Raw genomic sequence first — 16,948 nt, forward strand, 5'->3', positions numbered from 1 at the left:
TCCAGGTGTAAGCTGTCAATAAACAACTAGACCTGGTTGCTTCCAGGGGAGTTTCAAACTTTAAACAGCAAATTATAAATCATTAGTTATCCCAGTTGACCTTATCTTGGCAAAGAGTTCCAGGACTCCCCAGAGATAAGCTTAGGGCTGGCCCAGTCCAGCTGTAAATTAACTCTGTCTTACATAATAGTATAACAATCTTTCTTAAACTTGGAAAACTGAGATTCAAAAATAATTGGTCCCAGATCACACAGATATTAAGAGGCAAAGCTAGGAGTGAAGTTCAGGTCTGTATAACTTCAAAACCCATGGTCCTAATTATTACAAAACAGTGCATACTTCTAAAATAATTCTCTCTCAGAACAGAGGACCTAAGACTATTATCCGGCATTAAAAATTTAGTCTTTATCAACAAAAGCAAAGTAGTGAATCAAGATAAAAATTATTTCTATCAGTTTTTTTTTATATTTATTTGTTTATTTATTTGGTTGTGTCGGGTCTTGGTTGCAGCAGGCAGGCTCCTTAGTTGTGGCTCACGGGCTCCTTAGTTGTGGCTTGAGGGCCTCTTAGTTGCAGCACGTGGGCTCCTTAGTTGCGGCAGGCGGGCTCCTTAGTTGTGACATGCCTGTGGGATCTAGTTCCTGGACCAGGGATGAAACCCAGGCCCCCTACATTGGGAGTGTGAAATCTTAATGACAGTGCCACCAGGGAAGTCCCTACTATCAGTTTTTAATTACTGTAGATGACAAGCAAATGTGCTTGTACCCATGTACACTTACAATGGGTGAATTTTATGGTATGTAAATTGTACCTCAATAAAACTTTTAAATATATGGAGCTAATTTTATTCACAATGAGCCTGTTTATAAGTCTGTAATTCCTACTTCCTCACACTATCTTCCTGGCCTATATGGCAATATAAACAGAAATGCCATGTAAGCAGTTCTTTATACTGAGGTAGCAATTTTTTTTTCTATATCAAGGAAGGAAAATGGAGAAATTCTCAGAAAAATCTCTTTAGTTACTTACAACTCAATATTTCCCACTATTCTTTGTTCCACCTGGGAATGACTAGGTCTAGAGAATTAAAATGGAGATAGAATAGGTCTAGTGGAAAACAAATACGTATATTTTTCAATGACAGGCCATGTCTTCCTCTTCAACTCCACTCATAGAAACTTTGCACATAGGGGTGCTTAATTTATATAGGCCAATATCTGACATGTAGACTGCTTGGGCTTTAGACTTTTGAAACTTTTAGTAGCCACATGAATCAAAATATCATTGCATTCTCTGGTGCTTCATTCACCTTGGTGACTTTAAGTTATATGATAAGTTCTCACTATAGAGGAATGGTTGAGTAAAATAGGAGCATCCATAAAATTGACTAATATGCAAACATTAGTATGTTGTTATTAAAAATAGCATTTCATTTTGTGATTCTTCATTTTTTCTGTGTGTGACCTCTTTTGCCACAGGATTGTCCTTTTTCTGGGATTAAGGATTTAGCACCTATCTTGTTCACCACTGTAGTCTGACACATACTAGTTGCTCAATAAAATTTTATTGGCTAGATAAGTGAATGAAATTAACTAAAAGTCACCATATTCTGTGAAAAGCATCAATGAAGCAAAAATGTACAAAATTCCTAAATGGGAATGGTTAACCAGAGGATTTTACTTCTGGTATTTTATGTGAGTTGTCTGTTTTCACTCTTTCTGTGCCCCAATGGTTCTGGACCATTGAGCATCCAATAAAACTAATTTATTCATCCTCTCAACAAATATTTGTTGATCATATACTGTGTGCCAGGGACTAGATACATTTCTCTCTAGTGAAAAAGGGCAAGGGATACTTTGGGTTTGAAAAACAAGTGAACTATGTAATAACAGGTTTGGTTCATGCAGATAGTACAATTGTAGTGCAAAATGACAACACTGCTCTTCTCACGTTGGGAAACTGGATGTCTTCCTTGTCTTTACTTTTAAATACCATGACCATAGAAGCCCTTCCTTATTATAAACTTTATCATTTAAATGATAAAATAGGGTCCATAGGCCACTGAATAATTCTGTCTTTGTACCATGAATTAATTCAAAGTTTCTCAAATCTTTTCACCACCAATGAGGACTTTCATAATTTTTATTGATAGACCCCGTATTTTTGAAAAAATTTTCAGCATCACTCTATTCATTATCCAATAGTTTCTATCTCATTTTTTATTTATCAAATGTATACATATATATATCTATATACGTATGATATGTATACATATATATATCTGCCAAAATTTCTGTTCAACATGAGATAACTAATGTTATCACCCTTGATATAATTGCAGCTAATTTATAGAAACTTGATGTTTTAGGTAACTAGTCGACATATTATTACTTATAAATTATTTGAAAACATATTATTACTTACAAATTATTTGAAATATTGAAAATAGTGAAACCCATTACTACCTTCTCAGACCTTTAAAGGTGTCGTGCTCCAGTGTTTGGAGCCTACTGAATGTGCTCAGGGTTTATCTGGAGAAAAGGGGTATATTTCTGGAATATATACCAGGGTAAGACCACACAGATACAAGTGAATCTTAGCCAGCTCTGATTTGGGACCTAAGGATAAAAACTTCTGCTGGGACACACCACCAAAAAAAACATGAAAGGCAAAGGGTTAACTAACAGACACTTTACATGTAGACAAGTCCTCCGGGAAACAGAAGTTTTACATTCTCCAGCTTTCATTATACTGAGCCTAGCAGCTGTGTGAACTCCAAGCTTCTAGCTAAGAATTAAAAGCCAGCTGAATCATCACATCTTTACACCAAATGAAATTATACTTCAGTCAAATTTTACAGAAAGAAAAATGTTTAAATATATTTTAAAGTAATAAGACAATTTCCAGAAATTAGGATAAGAAGCATGCCTCTGTTTAAAAAGAACGCATGCAGACACATACACACATAATATAAATTTACACCTATATATTATCACTGAACATATTTAGAAATTATACAGTATGCCATAGAATCCATAAAATCTCATTGGGGAAGGTGTAACATTGTGTTTGGTGGCAAAAAGGTTAGGATCCGTTGGGCTATTTATGACTGAAAGATATATACATGAAATGAATTTTTAATTAAAAACAGAGGCCTTGTAGCGTTTCCTTATTTAGACAGATTCTTTCTCCTATATTAGCGTCTACTTAGGGAATGTTTCTATATTTTCTAATTCTTTGTTTCCTATAAAGGGCCAGGAAGGAAAAATATAGGATAAAAAGAGTATAAAGATCTTTTTGACACCTCTAGGGCTCTCCAGCAATCCATGAAAAGTATGTAAATTCCCTTTTGATGAAATTCTACAGTTTTTACCATTGATAGGCCTTATTTGTAGGCCCTTTAACACTGAATTTGTTTAATTCATTCAAATAGAGTTGTTAAAAGTAAATCTTTGAGAGAGAACCTGTGTGAGAGAGTTATATTTTGGTTTCAATTGTTTAAACTTCATGATGGAGATGAAATCATCAGTAACTTTTTAAAAATAATGTTTCTAATATTGTCATTATCTAGTCATGTATTTGGAGAGTAGTAAACAGATTAACCTCTAGGTTTGGTTTTCTTTTTTAATTCACTTTACTCTTTTTTTCAGCTACCTTGACAAGCTATTCTGAAAACATGGAACGCACAAAATACGTTGGGGAAAGCAGTAAAGAATTAGGATCTGGAGGAAACCTAAAGCCTTGGCAGTCTCAAAAATCCAGCATGGATTCCTGTTTATATCGAGTAGATGAAAACATGACGGCTTCCACCTATAGTCTGAATAAGATCCCAGAGAGGAATTTGGAAACGGTTTTATCACAGTCAGTACAGTCTATTCCTCTTTATCTTATGCCACGGCCAAATTCAGTAGCAGGTAAGTTTTATTTTTTTTTAAATCACCATTTTACTGGCATATATATTGAAATGAAGATAAATTCTGCTCTCACAGTATTTAAATTTTCCATTCATCTTCTTCAACTAAGCTATTCTTTTATGTTTGGGTAATATACATGTGTATATCTTTTTGAACCTGGGGGAAGGTTCGTGTTCCTTAAGTGATTGTTTAGTTCTGCTTCCAAAATATAAATATAAAATAGGGACTTCCCTTGCAGTCCAGTGGTTAAGACTTCACCTACCAAAGCAGGGGCTGCGGGTTTGATCCCTGCTCAGGGAGCTAAGATCCCACATGCCTCCGGCCAAAAAACCAAAACATAGAACAGAAGCAATGTTGTAACAAATTCAATAAAGACTTAAAAAAAGAAAAAAAAAAAGGTCCACATCAAAAAAAATCTTAAAAGAAAACCAAAATATAAATATAAAATAAAAACACATAAAATCAAAAAGAGAACCTATGAAGTATATTGTCAAACTGTTAAAAATCTTTTCTCACATCATTAGTCTTTCACAGGATTTCAATTTGAGATTTTAGATTTTAAAAAATTTAGTTATAAAAAACATTATTTGGGAATTCCCTGGCGGGCCAGTGGTTAGGATTCTGAGCTTTCACTGCCAAGGGCCTGGGTTCAATCCCTGGTCAGGGAACTAAGATCCCACAAGCTGCGCTGTGCAGCCAAAATAAAAAATAAAAAACATTATTAAATTGAAGTGTATTTCAGTAAAATTTATATTGCCAGAAACATCACCTATAGTTTGAGAGAGTGACAGGCAGGCAAGAATTCACCTTCCCCATTTGAAGAGCTCAATATTTTCACAATACACTGGCTATCTTACCGTAGTAGAATCATCAGGTACCTACATTGCTAGAGAATAACTCAAACACCACTAGCAGTCTCAGTCATAAGGGGATGATACAGATAATAAGTGGCTGGAATATGGAGCCATTATTCTTTAGCAGCTGTTCAGAACTACATCAAGGGATATTTTTAATACAGCTAAGTTGCTATTTAATAATTCAGACCAGGACTTTTGCAGAATAGTTGGGCATTCAGACATTTTCAAAATGCATCATCATCTGGACTTTGTCCATGCTACAAAATCAAAGTTATGTTTGTCTTTCTTACTTGGCTGATGAGTGTCAGGATGGGTTTATCTCACTGACACAAGATAGTAAAATACTTATTGTAGTCAAGAGCTCTTTCCAGATGTAATTATTTATGTTACGTAGATGATGGTGTGATGCTTCTTGCCTTTCCCATCTCCCTTCTGTACCTTTTCTAAACCATTACTCTTTGTTCCGTCCTCTGGGGACCATCAGCATCTGTCATCAGATGTGATTACGAGGAGCATGGCTCATCTGGAAGATCAGTAACTGCAGGAGATTTTAATATTAATTTTTCAAGATTATTCACTTTTATATAATGACAGAAAATTTTCTCTCCTGGGTTCTTTTAAATATGATGATCCCCAACCATGACATCATTTTTAGAATCCTAGAATGCTATAACTTATGAGAAATTGCTAGGCAAATTCAGTCTATCCAAAAGAGAAGCATTTAAATCCTTGCTTACATAAAAATGGAAAATATAGCTACCAACCTTAATGGTACATCCCAGTTTACTTCTTAACTAAGCTGCAATGATTTCTAAGAGAGTTCTGGCTCTGTTACTTGAGAAGAACACTGAGCACTTAGTAGGAAACCGAGGTATAAGCTTCTTTTGTTCTCTTTTTAGTTTACTGAAGAGATTATAAAATACTTTTCCCTTGTTGAGCATAAGTGTCTGTAAAGATTCATTATTTTACCCTATGCAAAAACTAACTTTAGGTTTTACAAAAAGTTGTACAGGACTAATTAGACAGTTATGATTCATCCCTCACTGTCTTTAAAGGTTTCTAACACTGTTGCTTTCCAGAAATTGGCATAAGGGAGCTGTCAGAAGCATCAATAAGTTATCAGACATTTCTCTAACTAATAGATATTGAAGAAATTGTATAGAACCCAGGTTTCTATACCAGATATTTTCATCACCGGGTAAAAATATAATTTGAAATATGTTTTTAAAAAAACTTTAAAAAGCAAGCAGTATTTTATCAGGTGAAGAGTACATTCTTCCATTATATGGATTGTAAGATTTTTGTCTATTTAGAATTTTATCTTGTAAGCGCTGTTATTCTAGTTACTTAATAAAATCTTTTAAATTGTGGTCAACTTTTAGGGAATTGTCATTCAATTTGTGAATTTTTCAGACTTCTTAACTACCTCTCATGGTATATTTTTTGCAAACTGCCATTTAGCAACTTTACTGTTTGTAGTCGTCAGCATACTTGTGGCTACAATTGTACTTCAGTAACTTTTTGCATATCCATTGGAACAGTGACTGAAGCAAATATTAAGATTTTTTTGGAGAATTACAAGAGGGAATTCTAATTGACATCCATTGTTGTTTTGGTAACCTACTCGGCTACAGTGTGATAAATGCTATAATACAGTAATTTATAAAGTACCATAGGAACACAGAGAAGGAAGCATCTAAGTGCAAAGGGGAGAGTAGGGTAGAGAAGAACAGAAAACATCACAGAGAAGGACAAATAAGAATTCACTAGAAAGACTAAGAGAAGAAAGAGGAAGGAGGCACCAAGAAGTTAAAGAACTTGGCATATAATTGGTATTTCTGCATGACTAGGACCTGGGGTATATGGAAGGAATGGTAGAAAATGATGTTGAAAGGGATGCCAAGGGCCTTATGCACTCTGGTGTTATGTTGGGTTTACTTTGTTGATGGTGAGTTTAAACAGGAGCCATATTATCACATTTGCAGTTCAAAAGAATGACTGTATGTATCCATCCCTTATAAGATAGACTGAAGGGCAAAAGCCTGGAGTTAGAGAAAATAGTTAAAAGCTTCTGGTATTGTGCAAAATTATAGTGAATTGAATTGCCAGGTTATATCAATAGAGTTGAGAGAGTGGCTTGAGAGATCTTCTTTTTTACCTTAAAAAATAACATTTATTAGATTTTTTAATGCAGAGAGATATAAAGAAGAAAACAAAACAAAAAATGAGCTATAATCTCCTTGCCCAGTGGTTCCTGCTGACATATTCTAGAAATTAAAGATTCATATATATTACATAATATATATAAAATAAAAATTCAAATTCAAACAAAAAACACAAAAGGAAAAGCCACTCTCCCCTCTCTTCTTAGTGAAATGTTAATATTATGACTCTTTAAAAAATATATATTATACATATAATATTGTATACATAATATAATATATATTATATAGCTACATGTGATTATAATATATGTAAGAGACATGTGAGGTCAAAAATCGATAAGATTTATACAAGAGAAATGAAAGCATATGTTCTTACCCAGATTTACACAAATCATAGCAGCTTTATTTGTAATGGCCACAAATTGTCAGTATCCCAAATGCCCATCAACAGGTGAATGGATAAACAAATTAAGCATATCTTTACAGTGAATACTACCCAGCAGTAAAAAGAATGAACTGATACTGCAACAACACGTATGAATCTCAAAATAGTTAATGCTGAGTGAAAGAAGCCAGATTTTTTAAAAGTACATACTATATGATTACATTTGTATAAAATCCTAGAAAATGCAAACTAATCTATAGGCACAGAGGGTCTCTCTTGCAATACAACCATCTGCACGTGCAAGTTTCACCGAGCCCTCTTTGTATTACCCTGTGGGAATTGGGGCTCATAACTGACACAATGTTGATGCTCTGGCTACTGTTACTCCTCTGAGTAATAAATTGTCTTTCATCTATGACCTAGATGTCTCATGTCTTCTTCCTCAAGCATCCAGGCTTGTTAGCTTACAAGTAGGATAAAATATCAGATCCTTCACAGCTCTTGACAATGAAACACCATTATACCCATACCTAAAAAAATTAAAAGGAATGGCAATGCCAAGTGTTCGTGAGGATGTGATGCAATTGGAATTGTCATACATTGCTGATGGGGGTATATTAATAAATTGGCATTACCACTTTGTAAAGCTGCTTGGCAAGATCTGTTAAAGCTGTATAAAGCTATATGTGCATGTTACCTAAAACCTAGCGATTCCACCCCTGCATAGACTAGCCATCAAAAGTAAGTCCTTATATTCACCAAAAGACAAATATAAGAATGTTCATATCAGTTTTAGTTATAATACCCAAAAGCTGAAATTAATCCACATGTCCATCAACAGTCTTGATGAATTGTGTACAACAATGAAAAAGAACGTACTACTGCTATAGACAACATCATGGAGAGTGCATACTATATGAAGTATGTATATTTATATAAAGTTCAGAAAAACAGACAAAACTATGGCACTTCTGTGGTGAAGAACTAAAGTAGTGGTTACCTTTGGTGGGAATATCAATTAAGGGAGCCTTCTATATCTTGATCTGAATGGTGGTTGCATGGGTGTATACATAGATAAAAATTTATTGAGCTAAATACTTAAGATTTATGTACACTATGTATATAAATTATACCTCAACTTAAAATACATATAAAGTATATATTTAAGCTCTTGTCTTTCTAAAAGGGTTTTCCTTTGTCTTTGGTTTAGAAATAGCAGTCCTAGGTGACATCACTAGATCTTTGAAGAAATACCTATTTTTAGTGTTGATTAAAAATATCCAAATAACTTCAAGAACTGGATGATTTACTTAAGGTATCTCAGAAGTTTGTTCCTTTTTCTTGCAAATAGTATTCCATTGTATGTCTATACCTCATTTTATCTGTCCATTCACCAAGTTGATGGACATTGAGGTTTTTTCCATTTTTTAGCTATTGTGAATACTGCTGCTATGAACATTCTTGTGCCAGTCTTTGAATGGATATATATTTTCATTTCTCTTGAATAGATACCTAGGATTGGAATTGCTGGATCATAGGGTAAATTTATGTTTAACTTTTTAAGAAACTGCGAAACTGTTTTCCAAGGTGACTGCACCACCCACAATGTCTGGAGACTCCTGTTTCTCCACCTCCCGTCTGCCATTTGTTATTGTCTTACCTCTTATTATGGTTATTCTAGCAGATATGAAATGCTGTCTTGTGGTTTTAATTTGTATTTTCCTAGTGACTAATGATGTTGAGCTTATTTTGTGTGTTTATTAGCTATTTATATATCTTCTTTGGTGAAATACCTATTTTTTATGGGCTGTCTGTCTTCCTATTATTGCGTTGTAAGAATTTGTTATATATTCTGTATACAAATCCTTATTAGAGATGTGTTTGTAAAATATTTTCTCCCAGTCTGTTGCTTATCTTTTTGTTTTCTTATTGATGTATTTTGAAACACAAAATTTCTTTAAATTTTTATTCCTTTATTGAAGTATACTTGATTTACAGTGTTTCAGGTGTACAGCAAGGTGTTTCAGTTATACATATATATTTGTATGTATTCTCTTTCAGATTCTTTTCCATTATAGGTTATTACAAGGTATTGAATACAGTACCCTGTGCTATACAGTAGGTCCTTGTTGGTTATCTCTTTTATATATAGTAGCGTGTATCTGTTTATCCCAAATTCCAAATTTTTCCCTCCCCCCCCTTTCCCCTTTGGTAACCATAAGTTTGTTTTCTATGTCTGTAAGTCTGTTTCTGTTTTGTAAATGAGTTCATTTGTATCGTTTTTTAGATTCCACATACAAGTGGTATCATCTGATATTTGTCTTTCTCTGTCTGACTTACTTCACTTAGTATGATAATCTCTAGGTCCTTCCATGTTGCTGCAAATGGCACTATTTCATTCCTTTTTATGGCTAAGTAATATTCCATTGTATATATATATACCACATCTTCTTTATCCATTCATCTGAAACACAAAAAATTTGATGACATCAATTTATCAGATTTTTCTTCTGTGGACCATGCTTTTGGTGCCATTTTTTTAATCATTTTAACAGAACGTAAACTGTTTATATCAAGTATTACAAAACACTGATTTTTCTTTGTTATTGGAGTTTATTTTAACTCAAGTACTGAAAAATACTTCCGTACATACTTAAATGCTTTCTTCCTTCTTCTTTTCCTTCTACCCTCCCTCATGTTAAAACATAAATAAGAGGGATAATATTAGTCTAAATTGTTATTCTGATAAACCTTAATTATTGATTAGTTTTTCATCTATCACAGTGGTCATCTCATAACACTGGCCTTTCTGGCTAGCAGAGATTTTTCAGATTCTTAAGCAGTACTGATCATGCTTCTTCAATAGATCTGTCCTGGAGAATAGGATTTTATACTGTTGGAGGAGCACTTACTGACTATGTTGAACAAAATACTTCATCAGAGAATTATTTCTTGTCAATCAATGTTGAATGTAATACAAACAGACCTGCTATTGCCTTACAGGGCAAGTCATAGGTCAAGGAGTAGTTTGTATGGGAAACCATGTATCTGTATCTGTAACCATGTTCTGTATCTGGAAACCATGGTTTCATATCCTCACACAGAGGCAGGAAAGTAAACCAAACGACTCAATTATTTTCAAAATTTAATAGATTATAGGTTGAAAGTGTTTCCAGAATGTAGAAAGACAAAATTACTTTCACCTGCTAACTGTATAATGTGTGTAAATATTTGATAAGACCACAATCTCTAGTAGCTTAAGTGATTAGATATCTAAATCAGTTTTTAAAGTAAATTGTATTAGCTCAGGAGGGTCCTCTCTTCTCATTTTAGCTCTAGATATATATGTTTTCCTTTACTTTCTAATGTACGTAGAAGTGGTTCCCCAAGCTGGGGGAAGATCAAATACTCAAATCTCCTTGGTGAACAGGAATGATTGATGATTTCAAATATGAGATGAGTTTGAAATAGGGAAAAAAGTCAGTATATTTTACGTATTAAATTGTTCTAAGCATATGAACGGGGTTATGGGGTGATGAATGCCAATAATAAAAGGCTTTGTTCAAACTCAGCTTTTAAATTTCCTTCTTTTTTAAACTTTATCTCAGTATGAGTGATATAATTATTTATTTCAGAGACCAATTAATGTTGAATGATGATGTGAAAATACCATTTTCATCACATTTTTAAAAACCTAGGGCATTAATTGTTTAATTGGTCCTTGCTGTGTTATAGACTTCTCCCCACCTGGGGAAGAGAAGCATCCTCTTTAGCTTGAGCTTTGTGGCATCTTTACAGGACCACATTTGTCACGACCAGGAAATTGTCAAGGAATTATATGAGGCTGATGCTGGATTGAACTCTGAAGAGTAAAACTGTCTATGTTATTCCATAATTCTTGATTTTAAAGAGAATTGGAAAGGATGTGTGGCTTTTAAAACACTTTTACTTTCAGGGAATGGAGTCAGCACATATAAAATGTTTATGGTGATTTATTTTTTTAAATATTTTCTGAGATTTTAACTCACTACAATGTATTGTAGTAACATATGTAATGAAATTTTTTAAACAATCATGTACTTTTTATTGATTACTAAAATAGGTCTGATTGAATAAATATATTGGTCAGTTAGATTTAGCTATATACCTTTAGCAACATAAAGATTCTTAAACAAGTGAAGTCTAAAGTTAATGTACCAATTAAAAGCTCCATATACCACAAATGAAAATAGTACTATTTACTGAAAACATAAAAACTTTTATCTTGAATGATGAAGTGATTAAAGGTGAGTTTTGGCAGTCTAGCATTAAAGGTTGGGTTTTTCCTGGAGCAGCTCGGTTTTCTGAATATAAATTTAGAAGTTTATGCACCTTTAAATTAAAATTGTAAAATATGAAAAAATAAAAACTGTCTTTTATTGTTTTCAAAATGTAAATCACTATTGCATATTTTTAAGCCTGTTGTGTTGGAAGGAAGCAGAGAACCCTTGTGGACTTGTGGTTGCATGGCAGAAATTATCAGAGTAGGCTGTCTGTGGTCATCCTTGATGTCTTAAAATGAGATTGGCAATGAATTGGAGGGATATGGGAAGCAGGAAATGTTCGCTTACAACAGCTGTCCTCAGTGCTTTGTGTGAAAATGAAGAGTCTATCAGGGAAACATGCAAACAACAGAAGTCAGTTAAAATATAAACTTTCACCATCTGCTTCTTAATGTTTGGAGCTGCACATTTTCCCAAGAGAAGGATCTTAAGAATCAGGTAAATGCAAAATGGGAATCCTGGGGGATTTAAATGAATCCAATCGGAAACTGTAATAAAGATTTTACCAAAAAAAATAAAATCAGAAATGGGCTTTTCTGCAGTCAGAATGTTGGCTTTATGAATCAAGGGTGTAAGAACAGCAGAGTGGCTTCTTGCCCAGGCTGTAGCAAACATAAAGTGTCATTCCAGGCTCCCTGCTCAGGTCAGCCAGAATGGCAGTTGTGCTACTAAAATCTGTTTGCATTAGTGGCAACTGATATAAGAAGAAACAATTTAAACTGATTCCAAACTCTGTAATACAGAGTTGCCTCTGGAATGTTTTGCACCAAATGTCATCTGCTGGATTTCTTCCTGCCCACTTGTGTATTAAATTCAAAAAGTATGTCAGTTAAATGTTCTGTAAATGAGTCAGCTGTTCCAATCTGATGAAATCTCAGAAAAATATATGCTCCCTTTTTCCACTTCCCTCTTCCTTCTCTGAAAACAAGGATTTTTAATGACATAGATTTTATGGGCTTACTTTTTTAAAGCATTTTCTTTTTACATAAAACTTTTTATTGTTGATTTGTTTTTCCTATTTCATCAGTTCACTTCAACTTACCTGATTAATTCTTATATTTGTATCTAGAAAGTGTTCATTAAATATTATAGTATTAATTTAATTTGACAGAATTATCTCAAAAAAATTGCCAGGACAGTTTCACAGTAAGAGTAGCACTACAAGGTGGGAATATATGTGTCCCTATAGATCTGTCACCTGTGTTTGTATGGGATGATGATGTACAAGGCATTGTTGTTATAGCCACCTCCTTCATCCTTAGCTTTCAGATAACCCAGTGAGACAAAACCTAATTTGTTATTCATTGATTGTTTAAATATAGGCAAAACACAATGTGTATGTTAAATACAATTATTTAGTCATTAGAATAGCACTTACTGAGCATATGCTATATATGCCAGGCACTCTTCTAAGCACTTGAGAATCATCAATAAACAAGAAAAAGATTCTCACCCTCGTGGAACTTACATTCTCACCAGGGAAAGTAAAATAAAGAGAATAAATAAGTAATTTATATAGTATTCAATACAATAGAAAGTGATATGTGTTATAGAAAAACGTAAAGGATTAGCAGTACCTGAAGAAAGATTTTATGAACATCATTGGAGCCAAGCATATTACCATAGTGATGTCTGTTAAACATTAAGCAGAGCGATGAGGAAGGTGAGGATAGAGCCAGACAGATCTCTAAATCTAAGTAGGACTAGCCTGGAATTTAGTTCTGTATTGAGCATTACGTGCAGGGCACTCTGATTGACTCTGAAGGAATGTAGTTATCAAAGATGAATCAGACATTGCCTAGTTGCCCTCAAGAACCTACCATAATCTAGTAAGGGAAGACAGACAATATAAACAATTAGCTGAATAACACAAGTTCTAATTAGCCATATATGTATGTGGTTGCTGAAAGGGAGAAGCAATTAATTCTGACTGGGGGATCTATCAGGGAAGCAGAAAAAGTGTAGCCTGAGCAAATTTTGACGATGAGTGAGATGTTTGACAAAGTATGACAAAGACTTTTTCTCAGAAATCGGCTTGCAAATGGAAAAGATTCATGGGACTATGCCGGAGAGTACAACTACGTACAATTAGTGAAACAAAGGCCACAGCGCATAGAATTTCAGGTCTCCTGGCTGATCTTTCCAATATTTGTCTGCTAAGTCTTTAAGTACTGTATTTGAAGGGACAAGAATTTTGAAAATGATGAAGCAGAAAGAAACTGAAAATAAGACTAAGGAAAACAATAAGGAAAAGAGGCAGTAAAGAAATTATTTTGGATTATTTGATAAAATAGTGATAGATTCAGAGATCAGAGAAAAAGGTATTATTGCCCAAATAAGAAAAAGAATGAATGTTTTAAGAGACTTAGGTAACACTAACCATAACTCAATTGCTGTCCAGAATAAAGCAGTAGTTCCCCATTGGCTGGTTCAGAGCTATAGTGCTTGATATTGAATATCTCTGCTTTTCCTTAGTTCAATTTGCCTGTGAGTATTTGGACTTGTAAAGGAATGAACTGTTTTTCAGTTTGGTTATTGCAATATTTTTTCTTTTTCTTCTAATGTCATTTGTCTGAATTGAGAAATGTGCTGATTCCAAAATATATTTTACTACATTTCTTGGTTTTGTGAAAAAAAGCAATAGAACAACTGATGTTCATTTTTCTAGGAATTACTATGGTAAAGCTTAGTTTGGTAAAACTTGTTAAGTTCACAGTAGACATTTACATTTTATGAAAGCTGTCAGTAGCCCTTCATTGAATATAAGAAGTTGAACTTGTGAAACGAAGGCTGTGCCAGAAGATTTTTTTAATACAAAGAAATTAAAATGGATTATGTAACTGTTATTTAATTTAAATCTGTACTCCAAGTATAGATCTCCCATAGTTTAATCTTTAAAAGATTCATAGATGGATATAACGTATAAAAAGAAAAGACTTTAGGCTTCTTTTTTTAACAAAGCTTTTTGCTCCACTTCATGTTGTGTATTTCTATATCATTCTGCCTACTGTTAATGAAATATATATTCTCTTTTTATTAAAACATATCAAACCATCTTAGTGTGTTAGCATATAGAACCATTTTAGTAAAAGTACCCTGCTAGAACCTTGCTTTAAAATCATATAATGTACCATTAATATTGCCATAATGATAACCAGAAATTTCTATCACTCATCCAGCTGTTAGTTTTTATTTGAATTTTGTTTTAATGTGAATAAAAGAAAATAAAAAATTCTCATTGTCATTGGTCTTTTCATATTACTCTTCAGTTTATCAGCTTAAAAAGTACCTTATAAGTATTTTTCTTATTAAAAAAATAACAAATTTGGACTTTTGTTTGTTCTTTTGTTTCTTACTGCAGAAAATTTTGAAGTGAGATTTATTAGTCTGTGACATGCAGGGCACCTTACTATGCATTGGCAAGGCCTTTATTGCCCAAGTTTGATCACTGCTCTTTGAAGCCATAAAAAACAGAATTGAGGGAAAGTGACAAAGATGAAGAAGGAATGAAAAATAAGCCTTTTAAGAAAGAATTAGATTTGTTTAGGTTTAAAAGGAGAGGAGGGTACAATGCAAATAGTGCTCACTGGATTGAGAGTTAAGATAGCTGGTTTCCAGGCCTGGCTCTCCAGTGAATAAGTGAGTCACTGTAGATAAATGACTTCACTGTCTCCTAAACTGTAAAAGGAGGGGATCTGACTAGATTGGGGTCAGCTAGTATTTTAGGCTTTGCAGGCCATATGGTCTGTGTCGAAACTATTCAACTCTATGGTAAACAGCTATTTAAACAAAGAGGCAAGGCTGTGTTCCAGTAAAACTTTATGCGACAGGCCAGATTTCATCCACAGGCCATGGTTTGCTGACCTCTAGTCTAGATGGCCTTTAAAACTCCTTTTACATCTGCGTTCTGTGTTATTGCTTTATTATCAACATCACATAGTAAAAGAATCGCTGTTCAGTTATTTTCTATGCTATCTCAGCCAGGGGCTAGCCAGGAGACAGAAACCACACAGATATTTTAACAGAAGATGTTATATATAAAGAATTGTTAACTAGGTTTTAAAGAACTGAAAAGGTAAAAGAGAACACTGAGATTTCATGGACTTAGCAACTTCAGGAAGCAGCTACCACTTCTGAGCCTGTAAACGAGAAGAGGTTGGGATGATTAAACCATAGAAGCTTGGAGGAGAGGCCCCACAAAGCTGAAACAAACATCTCTCTGAAGGGGCCATGCTCAGCTGATGCTAATATTTCGGTGCTCCAAGGAGGGCTCTGTGGGGACAGGACTTCTGGGGGCTGCCCACCCCCTGCCTTTATTTTTTTGGTAGCTACACCCATATGGATAAAGAACCTAGCAAAAGAAGATAGACTTTGGTTAAAACAGGAGGGATTGTATGAAACATAAGAAAGAACTAATTCACAGAACCAAATTAGAACCAGTGGGGATGGTGTAATTGTCCCCAGTGTTTTTAAATAAGAGATTAGAAAGTTATCTATTCTGGATAGTTTTAATTTCAGAATGCAGAAATCGAGATTATCTTTTATTCTTCTGATATTTATTCTCTTCCTCCCTCTGGTGTGTCATGTGTCATTTGGCTTCCCTTTCTTGGTTTAAGTTCCCTGGACTAGCTTTCAAAGACTTTTATTTCCTTATAGAAACTGTATGTATAATTTGGATAAATTCCTTTTGTGTGGGTTTCCAATAGATCCAGGTAAATAAGACAGTTGCAGTAATTGAAGGGTGAGGGGAATATACGTCTCTTGCACTTGTTCTTATTCTTTTCTCTCTTCCTCTCCCTCTTCGATTTTCTCCATCTTTTCTCTCTCTTTTTCAGCTCATGGAGCACTTTGTAACTGTCTTTGTGCCACTTATCATAGCCCTCTTTATGTTATTGTTGTGTCTTACCTTGACTGAGGATGTGGACAATGCTTCATTGGAGCTCAGCAGCCAAGAGTGATCTCAGTTTGCTTCCCTTCACCCACTCCAGATTGTCACAGAGGTAGACTAGCAATGAAGCCAGCGAGGGCACCAAGAACAGAGCCTGGCACACAGGAGTCTCTCAGTAAATAATTGTCATGGAATTACTGAACTAACCCCCAGCACAGTATCTTACGTAGTTGGCAACAGATTGAATTAACAGTTTAATTAATCACGTTTGAGCTCTAAATAAACATTTTCTGACGGAAGTTTGGGTTTTTTTTTCTTTTTTGTTAAAAGCTTTTTGTCTTCAGCACTTCCTGATTCTTGATTTCTTCACTTTTTGATTCATTGTAAGTGGACTCAATAGCTCTCAGTATGTAGCAG

General features: G+C 34.2%; 1 protein-coding gene across 8 annotated transcripts in view; it reads left to right on the top strand.

Moving 5' to 3' along the window:
• The window catches only part of TANC2 (tetratricopeptide repeat, ankyrin repeat and coiled-coil containing 2), a 351,153-nt gene that overhangs the window by 215,901 nt on the left and 118,304 nt on the right, over positions 1-16,948 (top strand). For all 8 annotated transcript variants that reach the window (XM_061174771.1, XM_061174772.1, XM_061174774.1 and 5 more), the window contains one exon: positions 3,651-3,914. In XM_061174771.1, coding sequence (XP_061030754.1) covers positions 3,651-3,914 — 264 coding nt within the window. The remainder of the gene's footprint in view (positions 1-3,650; positions 3,915-16,948) is intronic.

Source organism: Eubalaena glacialis, chromosome 19, assembly GCF_028564815.1.
Source record: "Eubalaena glacialis isolate mEubGla1 chromosome 19, mEubGla1.1.hap2.+ XY, whole genome shotgun sequence".
Taxonomy (NCBI): Eukaryota; Metazoa; Chordata; class Mammalia; order Artiodactyla; family Balaenidae; genus Eubalaena; species Eubalaena glacialis.